Genomic DNA, 14945 nt, shown 5'->3' on the forward strand with positions numbered 1-14945 from the left:
GGCTATTAAAGAAAGCGATTTGTAATGAACGAGGTGGTTGTGGGACGGTGGCAGGAGTGGCTGCCTCCAAAAGGATCAGAGGTCATCTTAGTGGAGGTCTTCGGCATCCAAGGTACCCCCTGCTCCCCACCTTTCCGCATCCCGTCTTGCTTTCTTCATTTGGCTGCCTGGCCTTTCATTGTTATTTGTACTTTGCCATCACTGGGGAAACCTCAGTGACCCCTTCCTGTTTTCCAGTGGTAAGTCTGTAGTGGCATGGTGATCATGGTAAGATGGCACTGTAGCCTGTGGTAAGTAGGGCAGCAGCTAAAGAGCCAGGACCTAGAGTGTGTGGCGCAACCAGAGGAGCCAGACCTGGCATAGACATTCTCTGCCTACAATATTCCATTGATGAAGGCAGGAGGGGGTGCCGGAAGTTATCAGGGATTGGGGAAGGGAACAGGGTGAGAGATTGTAAAGGAGATGAGGCAATTGGAAGGAACAATGGAGTAAGTCGAAGAAAAAGAGAGGTTATGGAGCAAGTGGATTTACAGAGATGTAAGGCAGTGAAGGCTAGAGGGGGCATACTACGAGGAGCAGTGACTTACAGAGAATTGGAGGAGAGATTGAACACACACAAAAGGACCTTCCTTACCCGCTTATGGAGTGCATGAAACTCACTGTATCGCCGCTCCAGTGAGTGCCTCCGCCCATTGAAGAGAACATCCACCTTGAAAACCTGGGGGAGCAGAAATACGAGAGAACTTTCAGTATTCATGTTAAAGGCTAAGCTCTGTGACAGTTGGTAAATCTGGTGCATGTCTTTTGAATTGCGCATTCTAGTATTTAGTTCCAACTGCTCCTACACTACGTTCCGGAACGGTCGATTCGGTCCTGCAGACAATTAAGTCTGTCTTCCCTTTTTATCAGTCGGGACATAGGCTTTTTTTCTGTGTTTAGGAGTAGGGTTTCTGGTTAAATGTTTTTCCTCCAAATTCTAAAGCTGAGGGATATTAAAATGTACTTCACGCCCTTCTCAATTTGTATGGCATGCGGTCCTTGGTGTATACCGCTTCTTCTGTGGGCTAATCGTAAACAATGTAAGAACAAACACAGCTTTAGATTGTTTACGTATACAAGGGCCGGCCTTAGGGCAGGGCCGTCTGGCTGACTGCCCTGGGCACCCTGCTATTAGCCCCCCACCACACCAGCTTGGTGGAGTCTTTCAAGGTCACCCCCGAGCTGGCGTTGTGGGAGAAGGCACGGCAGGCACCTTATTGAAATAAAATGTGCCGCGTTCTAGCGGGGCCCATTTAATAACAATAGGACACTGATGCTTTCCCACCAGCGCCTATTGACACATTTGGGGGGGCTATAAAGACTGGAGGGGGTAGCTGTACTCCTGCCCTCTATATGGCAGAGTAGAAGCGCAGAGCACCCCAGCCAAGATTCTCTATTTGGTAAACGTGGACGAGCAATCAAGGCTTAAGCTCTCAGCAGGTGATGCAGGCTGGTTCTTAAGTACAATGTGGTCCCCCAGCACCCACAGAGGAATGTCCACACACTATGTTAGTGATAACACAGTTCTTTATATCAATAAGGTTCAAGTTATGTACACACACAAAATAACACACTTCTATGTGGTACCACAATTACTCTTTGACTCCATTAAAATGCACCAACTGCAGACAGTTTCAAATGGTATACAAATCAATAGCAAAAGGTATCAACAATGGTTTATAGTGATAATACCGAAAACAAAAATCTGGAAAACAAAAATATCGAAAACAAAAGACCGAAAAAAAAAATATCGAATTTTTTTTATGACTTTTTTTCTCGAAATGGGGGGTTCCCCCCCCTCTTTTTTCTATTTTTTTTATTTTAACCCTTTTTTTTTACTTACCTGACCCCAAAAACACATATAGATAAATAAATAAATAATTCGATATTTTTTTTGTTGAGATTTTGTATTCGAGATTTTTGCAGTTCGAGATTTTGTTTTCGGTATTTTGACCGACCACCATCAACAATAGACATGGGAGGAAAACAAGTTGGTTAAACAATTTGTCAGAATACTTGTCTCGATACCTAGACACAGTTCTGTGTGAGGATCCCCCAGCTGGATAACCTGTAAATAAAGATATACTGACCAGCCCAGTCCATATATTATTTAGCAGAGTCTTATTTCCTTCTACAAATGCTCTACTACCCCAATGAACCCGGAATAGCTGAGTTCGATGACGGGTCATCGACGGATCCTTCTTGAGTGAACTCCTTTTAAGACAGGAGCCATGGACCGTCAAGATTCCGCAAAGAAAAGGTGAACAATGGCATTGAGGCAGCAGCTGTGGTCCTTGCAGTGCTCGTCGACGATCGGTCATGGACGTCCTGCAAAGATGAGTTGTGTGGTGCACCTCGACAACGATAGTTCGTTGCCGCGTAGAGTTAATGAAGAACGTAGGCCCAGCAAGGGTGTCAGGTCATCAGCGTTTGGCGTCCGCGATCGGGACTTGACCACGCCTGGCTTTCGGATCTTCATCAGCGTCTTTGTGGATTTAGGGTGGTGGGAAAGCCACCGATGGATTCTCCTCGGTTCATCGGTGACCTTGACTATCTCTGGCAGGACAAAGCGGTCGATGGTGATGAGCAAGGGAGTCCTGGATTCAATATCTTAGGCAATGGAGCGCTGCGGCTCCGGTCTGCGATGATGCTCGTCAACGGCGATGGACTTCAATGTCCAAGCACTTCACTTCAGATTCCTCTGCATACCCGTCTTCGGTCGGCAGTCTTTCGATGACTGACTTCCAGGGAGCCTTGGTGAAGGTTAGCCGGTGCTCGAAGTTCCCTTGTAGCTCGGCAAGAGGTCTCCTAGCCAGGTCCTCTCTTGGATCAGTTCTTGGGGACAAGACAGCTTTCGGATTACGTTGAAGGAAAGCAGCAGCAAAGCCTTCTCCTTCCAGCTGGGCTTCAAGGTAAGCATCAAGCTTTGACTTCAGCTTCTGAACGATTTCCATCAGTGAGAGGTCCCCAGATATACTGTTCGGTCTCTCATTCACTCTGTTGGGTCACACTCAGGCAACCAATCATTCAGAAGGGCATTCAGGCAGGCAGACAGCCAATCAGGCTCACAGTGCATTCAGGCCATTCTTCTCCATCCAGACACTTGCAACAAGGAATGTGGACTGGGACGAGCACCCAGCCATTCAGCACGCCACACTGCATTCATACCAGTTTTGGGCAGGATGCCTCATTCATTGTTTCACATATTAGAAACTAAACACCCATAACATGAAGTGTATATTGGTCACACACTCCATTCACTCAGGTCCCACCCCAAGGGTGTACCCACAACATACAGTCACTGGGAAGGCTCCATCCAGTCTGGCCTGGACATCCCCACAATACCATATATGGAACTTCCACCCAACAGCCAGTCAGGGGAAGGGACAGAGTCAGGGCTTCCCAGGACTTTGGGAAAACCAGGTGTTAACAGGCAATAGAAAGCAAAAGGCCACAGGGGCCATCTTGTCTACTATCAGGAATCAACTGATTCCAGGGGCAGGGCCTGTGTATCCCAACATGGAAGATACTCAGAGGACCTGTCAAATTCAGCATGGAGCTGCCACTATCCCATACCCTACTCTGTGGGACACACACAAGTGCCCAAAAACATACACTAGGGGTACAGGATTGTACCCCCACCCATGGGTGCCATAAGAGTATCCCAAGGGTATGTTCACCACGACCAAAAAGAGGAATACCTGCACTACTGTGCAGAGAATAACTCAGAACACACATGATAAAAGGACTACAGGACAAGGACATGGAGGTCCTGTCCCTCCAATGCATTTCCAGCATCACAGGGGCACATAACGAGTGTTACAGTTGATCAAAGCTATTTCTGCACCTGCACCTACCTGAGCTGTGATGCCAATATACGTTGAGCATAATGACCTTCATATTTAAAGGTACAGGCAAGCATATATCACAGAGCGTTTGGAATGACAAGCATCAGACAAACGGTGAAGTTACTTGGAACCTTGGAGTGAGCGTTCTTATGATGGAATGTTGGCTAAGTAAGCCAATGAGCATTCAGGCAGTATGTTGGGAGGGAAATAGCAAGAGGTCTGGTAACAGTGGTTTCGGCCCTCTTAGCCTTCGGTGTGCAAGGGAGAAGACTGAGGGTTCAAACTTGCCACCCGGCCAATGGCTGGACTAAAAGACGGTTAATGCCTGTAGCCCAGGGTAAAACTAGGAGTAATGGTCCTGAGATCTCGTGACCCGCCTTTGCCATTGGCTCGGGCCGATAAGTCAGGCTTCTTGGCCTGTAAGTCTCAGCACCACAGGCATTAATGCTTAAATGCTCTGCTTGTTGCCATGGCATCCAGGATAACTGCCAGAACTTATGCGCTGATGGCATAGTGAAATGAAGAGAAAGAGGACAAGGAGTGGATGTATACAATTGGAGCAAGCTCTAGATACAGCCACTAAAGTCACAAGGGATGTGACTGACAGACCAATAGTGGACCGTCGAAAAAGTAAGTGCAGTCTCATCAGCACCCGTTTCAGTAAGACGTGCAGGTGCAAGCAGATTGGTCCCACACCCACAATGCGTGGCTAGTAGCCCTCGGCTTCTCTTTTTCAGGAGAGAAGAACACGTTTTCAGCTGGAACTTCTCAGGCATCTGGTGCAAGGTGAGACATACTAACCTTGCTACCATTTTATATTACTCATAAGAAAATAGAATGAAAAGAAAAGAGGGGAAAAGGCAAATTAAATAATGTATGGAGAATAAACAAATATTATACTGGGCTGTTGGCGATTAAATAACATAAATGTTTAGAAATCAAATGTTCAACTGCCATCCATTTTGTTCTGTTGGAAGAATTATTGAAGAAGTGAATAGGATGTGGTGTACCAGAAGAAGGACTCAGACTTCGTTGGGTCATAGTTAAATGATTTTATTTAAATAAGTAAAATGCCTAACTATCCTTTTCGCTATGCGAGAAGTTCCTTACCTAGCACAACTGAAGCTAAACGACTTGCTCTCTAATCTCGACTCCTGCTCTCCCTCTGGTCTCATCCTCCTAGATCTGTTGTCTGCCTTTGACACTGTTAATCATGTCACCTTCTTAAATCGTCTCTGCTGTACTCTGCGTATCACGGACTGGGCACTGTTTTGGTTGACCTCTTTCCTTTCGAATAGGCTCTCCCAGGTTCAAACGAGCCATTTCACCTCCTCTACCTCACTCTCTACCTGCAGCGTCCCTCAGGGCTCTATCCTCTCGTGGCTTTATAATATTTACCTTGCCCCTCTTGCCCACTTGATCTACACCTTCTCTCTTCATTTCCACCGTTATGCAGATGACGCACTGCGTTCCTTTAAGCTGCCCTCCTCTACTTGTCCTCCTTCCCCCCCTCTCATTCCCGATAGTCTGACTGCTATTCAGGCATGGTGAGCTGCTAATGATCTCTGTCTTAACACCAGTAAGACTGAGATCCTTCTCATTGGAACTCCTGCTCCTTCCTTCCCCCTAATCTCTGGCTGTCCTCCTTGGACCCCCCTCTCCTTCCCCTCTTATGAGGGAAAAACATGGGAGCCATTTTCGACTCCTCGCTCTCCTTCTCACCTCATGTCACGGACCTTGCCAAGAAGGCCCACTTTCAGCTCTACCTCCTCAGAAGCATTCTCCCTTTCCCCACCTTCCCCTAGAAACTCAATGTCTCCAGAGCTCTGGTTCTCTCCAGGCTGGACTACTGCAATAGCCTCTTCCACAATCTGCCCTTTTCCTCCCTCCACCCTCTCCAACTAATCCAGAATAGGGCTGCAGGACGTATCCTTGGCTTTCAGCTCAGGGACTGCATCTCCCAGCCCTAGAATCTCTCCACTCACTCCCAGTGGCTGCAAGGATCAAATTCAAGACCTCCTGCTTAATTCACAATGCTTTCTGGAGCCTGGGACAGTGCTATATCCAACTTCCCCTCCCTAAATACCTCCCTGCTAGAATCTTTGGGTCCTCTAGCTCCAACTCTTTGCAGGCCAAACATTTCTCCAAGCAGAAAGCAGAGACTGGCGAGTTGGGAGTAGATTTATTTCCTCTGCAAGAGCCTCCCTCTGGACTGGACTGGCCTCCCTGCCCCTCTCCTATTTGAGCCAGATCTCCTTACGCTCTAGAAACTCTTCAAGAATTTCCTCTTCTGCTCCTCCTTCCCTCTCCCCCTCCCCTTCTAATTCCCCCGTGCTGATATGACTGGCTGCCTGGTCACTTCCGAGTCCTACAGGGGCCAGGCCCTCCTCCTACCAGTCTTCCACAGTACCCCATTACCAGCACTTGCCTTTGGGCACCTTCCAGTGACTAGCCTTCTGAGTCTGGTCCACCCCTACTCCTTGTACTCTTACCCTTACTTGTTTCTCCCTGCACACTTGCCCTCCCTGGGCTCCCCTGACACTTACCCTGGCTCTGCCCTGGGGCATCCCCCCCGCACTTTGTTTAGTGCACTTGCACAATCAGAATGTCACAAGGCCTATTAGGACCATTTGTTGTTGTTAATCCTCCCCTGTTCCCCCTCCCCCTTTGTCATGTGGCGCCTGGAAGCACTTTGTGCTGTATAGGAACCATACAAACGTCCAATAAATAAAAGTAAAACTAAGGGTGCATGTCAAGCCCAAAGTAAAAAGTCTTCTGTTCGAACCCTAAATAAACTGGGCCTACCAATTTAGAAAACACCTAACTAAAAAGGAAAAAGGAGAGCCTTGCATAATAGCCTTGGTACGGGCTTTTGCCTGGCCCAACTTGCAATGGACCTGTTCTCAGTCTTAAAGTTCCTTTAGATCACCAAGGTATAGTCTTTATAGCCTTCCCAGAGACTGTCTTGGTACACATTTTAATTATCTGTTCAGTATGGGGTTCACTCTTCCTCTTTTTGAAAGACCAAAATAACTGTTGCTTTCTTTTCTCCTGTTTTGTTTCAAATGTCCAAATCCTTCCAGGATTACTCAACAGGATACTTTGCTGTTTTCCACCTTTGAGGCACTGAGAATCACCTGTAGTCCTGTGGTTCTCTGGTACGTATCTTATTTCACAATTATAGTATTTAACTTAGGCTGCCTGCTTGTTCGATATTACAGGTTCCTGTGGCCTTATGCACTTGGATAGCCTTGCTGCAAAACACTCACCTTCCTTTCACTCTGTTCCCCAGTAGCTTTGCCGGCTATTGCAGTCTTGATAGACAATATTTGTGTTTCTTTCACACCTTTTCAGTGGGGCTGTGAGCCTGTTAGCTTCTCTTAAGTTCCTGTGCTTTTGGCGGCCATTCCAGCCGTTACATACAAAGTTCGCATCTCTTTCCTTCTGTTTGAGCGGGGCAATGACCCCTTTACCTTCTCTTAAGTTCTTGTGCTTTTGGCAGCTATTCTAGGCATAACATACACTGTTCGTACCTCTTTCACTCTGTTGCTTGTACCTGTGTCGGTTTTGGTACTTTGTGAAACCAACCGTTCGAGCCCTCACTGGTAACCACGAATCGATAGTGCCCGTGTTCCCGCCAGCATCTCCCACGGCGTAAGAGGCACTTGCTCAGGTGAAAGGGTGGTTTGGACTAGGAGTTCCTTACTGGAATGGGAGTCCTTGTCCCAAAGAGGGGAGTCCCTCCCAGTGAGGTCCGACTTGCCTAGACCCCTAGGAAGGGTCTTGCGTAAGGGGCTAAACCCCTCCCCTCAACGGGGGTGGCTCCCCTCTGGGGAGAAGGGACACATTGTCCAGATATGTCACAGGGCATATTGGAAAAACTTCTAGCTTCAAAAATGTATGAAGAAAATGAGTGCTCATCCAGTAAAATAATAATGCAAAGCATTGAATAAAGAAGGAGGTTACTTGTTATGATAAAGCTCACATAATATTGTATACTTCCTACAATTTTACAAAAGTTGTTAATTTTTCTTCATAAAGTGATATATGTACTAGCAGAAGAAAACACGGACGCCACACGCTGCCAGAGGTGTTCAACTGAAACCACAGCACTGATCCACCCATTCCTGCTGCCATGAACAAAGCTGGATCCAGAGCAGGCCAAATCATTCATCGCTGACCTCCCGACCCATTCCCACTGCCATGAGCCAGGCTGGAGCCAGAGCAGGCCAAATCATTCATCGCTGACCTCCCGCACCCATTCCCACCGCCATGAGCCAGGCTGGAGCCAGAGCAGGCTAAATCATTCATCGCCGACCTCCCGCACCCATTCCCACTGCCATGAGCCAGGCTGGATCCAGAGCAGGCCAAATCATTCATCGCTGACCTCCCGCACCCATTCCCACTGCCATGAGCCATGCTGGAGCCAGAGCAGGCCAAATCATTTGTCGCTGACCTCCCCGACCCATTCCCACTGCCATGAATCAGGCTGGAACCATAGCAGGCCAAATCATTTGTCGCTGACCTCCCCACCCAATTCCCGTTGCCATGAACCAGGCTGCATCCAGAGCAGGCAAAATCATTCATCGCTGACGTCCCCCACCCGTTCCCACTGCCATGAGCCAGGCTGGAGCCAGAGCAGACCAAATAATTTGTCTCTGACCTCCCCGACCCATTCCCACTGCCATGAACCAGGCTGGAACCAGAGCAGGCCAAATCATTTGTCGCTGATCTCCCCACCCAATTCCCGTTGCTATGAACCAGGCTGCATCCAGAGCAGGCCAAATCATTCATCGCGGACGCCCCCACCCATTTCCACTGCCATGAACCAGGCTGGATCCAGAGTAGGCCAAATCATTCATTGCTGACTTCCCCACCCATTCCCGCTGCCATGAACAAGGCTGGATCCAGAGCAGGCCAAATCATTCTTTGCTGACCTCCCCACCCATTCCCGCTGCCATGAACCAGGCTGGATCCAGAGCAGGCCAAATCATTCATCGCTGACCTCCCGCACCCATTCCCACTGCCAGGAGCCAGGCTGGATCCAGAGCAGGCCAAATCATTCATCGCTGACCTCCCGCACCCATTCCTACTGCCATGAGCCAAGCTGGAGCCAGAGCAGGCCAAATCATTCATCGCTGACCTCCCGCACCCATTCCCACTGCCATGAGCCAGGCTGGATCCAGAGCAGGCCAAATCATTCATCGCTGACCTCCCGCACCCATTCCCACTGCCATGAGCCAAGCTGGAGCCAGAGCAGGCCAAATCATTCATCTCTGACCTCCCGCACCCATTCCCACTGCCATGAGCCAGGCTGGATCCAGAGTAGGCCAAATCATTCATTGCTGACTTCCCCGCCCATTCCCGCTGCCATGAACCAGGCTGGATCCAGAGCAGGCCAAATCATTCATCGCTGATCTCCCCACCCATTCCCGCTGCCATGAACCAGGCTGGATCCAGAGCAGGCCAAATCATTCATCGCTGACCTCCCGACCCATTCCCCCTGCCATGAACGAGACTGGAGCCCGAGCAGGCCAAATCATTCACCGCTGACCTCCCGCACCCATTCCCACTGCCATGAGCCAGGCTGGATCCAGAGCAGGCCAAATCATTCATCGCTGACCTCCCGCACCCATTCCCACTGCCATGAGCCAGGCTGGATCCAGAGCAGGCCAAATCATTCATCGCTGACCTCCCGCACCCATTCCCACTGCCATGAGCCAGGCTGGAGCCAGAGCAGGCCAAATCATTCATCGCTGACCTCCCGCACCCATTCCCACTGCCATGAGCCAGGCTGGATCCAGAGCAGGCCAAATCATTCATTGCTGACTTCTCCACCCATTCCCGCTGCCATGAACCAGGCTGGATCCAGAGCAGGCCAAATCATTCATCGCTGATCTCCCCACCCATTCCCGCTGCCATGAACCAGGCTGGATCCAGAGCACGCCAAATCATTCATCGCTGACCTCCCGACCCATTCCCCCTGCCATGAACCAGGCTGGAGCCGGAGCAGGCCAAATCATTCGTTGCTGACCTCCCAACCCCATTCCCGTTGCCATGAACCAGGCTGGATCCTGAGCAGGCCAAATCATTCATCACTGACCTCCCCCATCCATTCCCACTGCCATGAACCAGGCTGCATCCAGAGCAGGCCAAATCATTCATCACTGACCTCCCCCATCCATTCCCACTGCCATGAACCAGGCTCCATCCAGAGCGGGCCAAATCATTAATTGCGGACCTCCCCACCCATTCCCGCTGCCATGAACCAGGCTGGATCCAGAGCAGGCCAAATCATTCATCGCTGACCTCCCGCACCCATTCCCACTGCCATGAGCCATGCTGGAGCCAGAGCAGGCCAAATCATTTGTCGCTGACCTCCCCGACCCATTCCCACTGCCATGAATCAGGCTGGAACCAGAGCAGGCCAAATCATTTGTCGCTGACCTCCCCACCCAATTCCCATTGCCATGAACCAGGCTGCATCCAGAGCAGGCCAAATCATTCATCGCTGAAGTCCCCCACCCGTTCCCACTGCCATGAGCCAGGCTGGAGCCAGAGCAGACCAAATCATTTGTCTCTGACCTCCCCAACCCATTCCCACTGCCATGAACCAGGCTGGAACCAGAGCAGGGCAAATCATTTGTCGCTGACCTCCCCACCCAATTCCCATTGCTATGAACCAGGCTGCATCCAGAGCAGGCCAAATCATTCATCGCGGATGCCCCCACCCATTCCCACTGCCATGAACCAGGCTGGATCCAGAGTAGGCCAAATCATTCATTGCTGACTTCCCCACCCATTCCCGCTGCCATGAACCAGGCTGGATCCAGAGCAGGCCAAATCATTCTTCGCTGACCTCCCCACCCATTCCCGCTGCCATGAACCAGGCTGGATCCAGAGCAGGCCAAATCATTCATCGCTAACCTCCCGCACCCATTCCCACTGCCATGAGCCAGGCTGGATCCAGAGCAGGCCAAATCATTCATTGCTGACCTCCCGCACCCATTCCCACTGCCATGAGCCAGGCTGGATCCAGAGCAGGCCAAATCATTCATCGCTGATCTCCCCACCCATTCCCGCTGCCATGAACCAGGCTGGATCCAGAGCACGCCAAATCATTCATCGCTGACCTCCTGACCCATTCCCCCTGTCATGAACCAGGCTGGAGCCGGAGCAGGCCAAATCATTTGTTGCTGACCTCCCAACCCCATTCCCGTTGCCATGAACCAGGCTGGATCCAGAGCAGGCCAAATCATTCATCGCTGATCTCCCCACCCATTCCCGCTGCCATGAACCAGGCTGGATCCAGAGCACGCCAAATCATTCATCGCTGACCTCCCGACCTATTCCCCCTGCCATGAACCAGGCTGGAGCCGGAGCAGGCCAAATCATTCGTTGCTGACCTCCCAACCCCATTCCCGTTGCCATGAACCAGGCTGGATCCTGAGCAGGCCAAATCATTCATCACTGACCTCCCCCATCCATTCCCAATGCCATGAACCAGGCTCCATCCAGAGCAGGCCAAATCATTAATTGCGGACCTCCCCACCCATTCCCTCTGCCATGAACCAGGCTGGATCCAGAGCAGGCCAAATCATTCATCGCTAACCTCCCGCACCCATTCCCACTGCCATGAGCCATGCTGGAGCCAGAGCAGGCCAAATCATTTGTCGCTGACCTCCCCGACCCATTCCCACTGCCATGAATCAGGCTGGAACCAGAGCAGGCCAAATCATTTGTCGCTGAACTCCCCACCCAATTCCCGTTGCCATGAACCAGGCTGCATCCAGAGCAGGCCAAATCATTCATCGCTGAAGTCCCCCACCCGTTCCCACTGCCATGAGCCAGGCTGGAGCCAGAGCAGACCAAATCATTTGTCTCTGACCTCCCCAACCCATTCCCACTGCCATGAACCAGGCTGGAACCAGAGCAGGGCAAATCATTTGTCGCTGACCTCCCCACCCAATTCCCGTTGCTATGAACTAGGCTGCATCCAGAGCAGGCCAAATCATTCATCGCGGATGCCCCCACCCATTCCCACTGCCATGAACCAGGCTGGATCCAGAGTAGGCCAAATCATTCATTGCTGACTTCCCCACCCATTCCCGCTGCCATGAACCAGGCTGGATCCAGAGCAGGCCAAATCATTCTTCGCTGACCTCCCCACCCATTCTCGCTGCCATGAACCAGGCTGGATCCAGAGCAGGCCAAATCATTCATCGCTAACCTCCCGCACCCATTCCCACTGCCATGAGCCAGGCTGGATCCAGAGCAGGCCAAATCATTCATCGCTGACCTCCCGCACCCATTCCCACTGCCATGAGCCAGGCTGGATCCAGAGCAGGCCAAATCATTCATCGCTGACCTCCCGACCCATTCCCCCTGTCATGAACCAGGCTGGAGCCGGAGCAGGCCAAATCATTTGTTGCTGACCTCCCAACCCCATTCCCATTGCCATGAACCAGGCTGCATCCAGAGCAGGCCAAATCATTCATCACTGACCTCCCCCATCCATTCCCACTGCCATGAACCAGGCTCCATCCAGAGCAGGCCAAATCATTAATTGCGGACCTCCCCACCCATTCCCGCTGCCATGAACCAGGCTGGATCCAGAGCAGGCCAAAGCATTCATCGCTGACCTCCCGACCCATTCCCACTGCCATGAACCAGGCTTGAGCCGGAGCAGGCCAAATCATTTGTCGCTGACCTCCCCACCCCATTTCCGCTGCCATGAACCAGGCTGGATCCAGAGCAGGCCAAATCATTCATCGCTGACCTCCCCACCAATTCCTGATGCCATGAACCAGGCTGGATCCAGAGCAGACGAAATCATTCATCGCTGACCTCCCCACCCATTCCCACTGCCATGACCCAGGCTGGATCCAGAGCAGGCCAAATCATTTGTCGCTGACCTCCCCACCCCATTCCCGCTGCCATGAACCAGGCTGGATCCAGAGCAGGCCAAATCATTCATTGCGGACGCCCCAGCAACACGGCTATATGAGACGTTATTGGCTGTCTCATGTCTCAAGCACAGAACTATCACTCCACTACTGAAAAATAAAAAGTGATCCCAAACTTTATTCAACTACTAGCTAATCTATGGCTTAACATGGATCACTAAATAAATAGATTCCCCGTTTTTATGCTAAAATGGTCGCTTACAGCCTGCCAGGGCTAGATGGACGGACTTTAGACAGAAGCAAAAAGTAATCTACAGGTGTTGGAAAGGGGAGGCCATCAATAAGATTGTGCATTCTGTAAAGTCATCATAAAAGCTCAGTTCAGGCAGGTGCATCAAACGAAAAAAGCACCCGTGCATCGTAGTTACTGTGTGAGGCTGGGCACCCCGAGTTAGCCCTCCTCCACGAGCACCTTTTAAAGCACTTTTCTGTAGGCCGGCACCTGGGTGGCCCTGGGGACTCCGTCAAGGAAGGGTTTGAAGGTGTCCAGTCAATATATCTAAAACATTCCAGAGTGGTAAATTTCAGAGTGGACCATAACACCAAAAAAACACTGCAAACATCAATTAAATAAAGGGTAGTGGGATTAAGGGGTTAACATGGGCCTGGATGCGGTTGGGGTGGTGTTATAAGGGTAAAAAAACGTGGGAACCCCCAAATAAAAATTAAATTTAAAAAACTGTCTTTTTCTGCATTTTTGTCCACGATGAAATGTACCACTCTAATTGTGGTTGGTAGTATCACATATAGTCGGTTTGAAGGGAATGTAAGGAAAGGGTAACCAGATCTCCCGGTTGTACCAGGACTGTCCTGAAATTGAGCCCTCTGTACCCCATCCCGGCAGATTTTCCTGTCCCGGTTTTGGGAAAAGGGAGGGTGACAGTCCCGGTTTGGGGGAAATGGAGTGTGAGAACGTAAAGAGCAACAATTATAAACTATTGGAGGGTGGACTCGAACCCCCAACCTTTCAGGTACCAGCCACATGCAGTTACTGATTGTGCCACTGAGACTGTTTGGAAACAAACCGCAAGGCCTGTAATATCAATCAGAGCAAAATCTCATTTTTAGCTTGGGCCAGTAGGTGTTGCTTGCGACACCTGTAACCTGGAACTATTGCAGTACAGAAAAATGGCATATGAGGAGACGCGACACACGGCTTGTATGTATTATTTCGTCATTTGCTCACCCATTGACTCCCAATGGACACGTTAGTCCCTATTGGCATTCCCACCCAGTTCCTTCCCCTTCCAGCCCAAAAAACCTCCTCATGGTAACTCTTTGAGCTCACTTTAATCAAGGCTCACCATCAAACTTTGCACTCGAAGTGCCTGACAGTCTTTTTTCAAAGCAGTCTTCTGAGAGATCATGACTTAATTGGAGTTGTAAACACGCTACTGGCGTAATAAAAATGTCTTAACCAGGTCTGTCTTCAGCCACTCGATTTATAAGCATTATGAGTGTCCTTCACTGAAGTCCTGTTAACAACAAGCACTGTCAAAGCCAACAGTCTTGGCTTGTGTATAAGTGTTAGGCATTTGCCAGGCCCTGCTGTTAGAGCCCAGGCACTCGCACAATTTTTCACCTGCTACCATTAATAGCCAGTTAATACCAGTACACCAGTGCCTGGCAAGTGCCTTTCCAAAGCCTACACAAAAGGCAATGCCCAAACCGTTGGCATTGTCAATGCTTGTTTATTAACATGCTGGCATCCACATTCAAAACAGCACAATTTCACGTGCAGTGCTGTAAATACTGTGGGATTAGGAGGTGGTGGGCACAATGAGGAGAGGGTATTATGGGGGATGGAAGGGCAGTGCGATAGTCCTTCTTTCATGTTATTGGCTGTTCCGAGTTTTCATCTTGAAAATCTGGCCACCCTATGGAAGGACCCAAGAGGGCCCCGCGCCTGCTCTCCCGGCTGCCCTGCTAACCCTGCCAGTTTCCTTTTGCCGCTCCACTGGCGTTGAGATGCCATGCTCCAGGTCTAAACTCCTGTTTGCATTGCACTTCACTCGCTCGTCTATTTATAGCATCGTGTTAGCACCATCCGAATGGTCACGTGCTTGCCAAACAATGTGGCAAACCTAGAATA

The 14945-nt window shown here is 50.3% G+C and overlaps 1 protein-coding gene across 2 annotated transcripts in view; it reads right to left on the reverse strand.

Annotated features, from left to right (window-relative positions):
• The window catches only part of SNX22 (sorting nexin 22), a 215519-nt gene that overhangs the window by 94254 nt on the left and 106320 nt on the right, over positions 1–14945 (reverse strand). For both annotated transcript variants that reach the window (XM_069624695.1, XM_069624694.1), the window contains exon 2: positions 635–718. In XM_069624695.1, the coding sequence (XP_069480796.1) occupies positions 635–718 (84 nt within the window). The remainder of the gene's footprint in view (positions 1–634; positions 719–14945) is intronic.

The sequence above is a fragment of the Ambystoma mexicanum genome, chromosome 11 (assembly GCF_040938575.1).
Source record: "Ambystoma mexicanum isolate Mex_15411 chromosome 11, UKY_AmexF1_1, whole genome shotgun sequence".
Lineage (NCBI taxonomy): Eukaryota > Metazoa > Chordata > Amphibia > Caudata > Ambystomatidae > Ambystoma > Ambystoma mexicanum.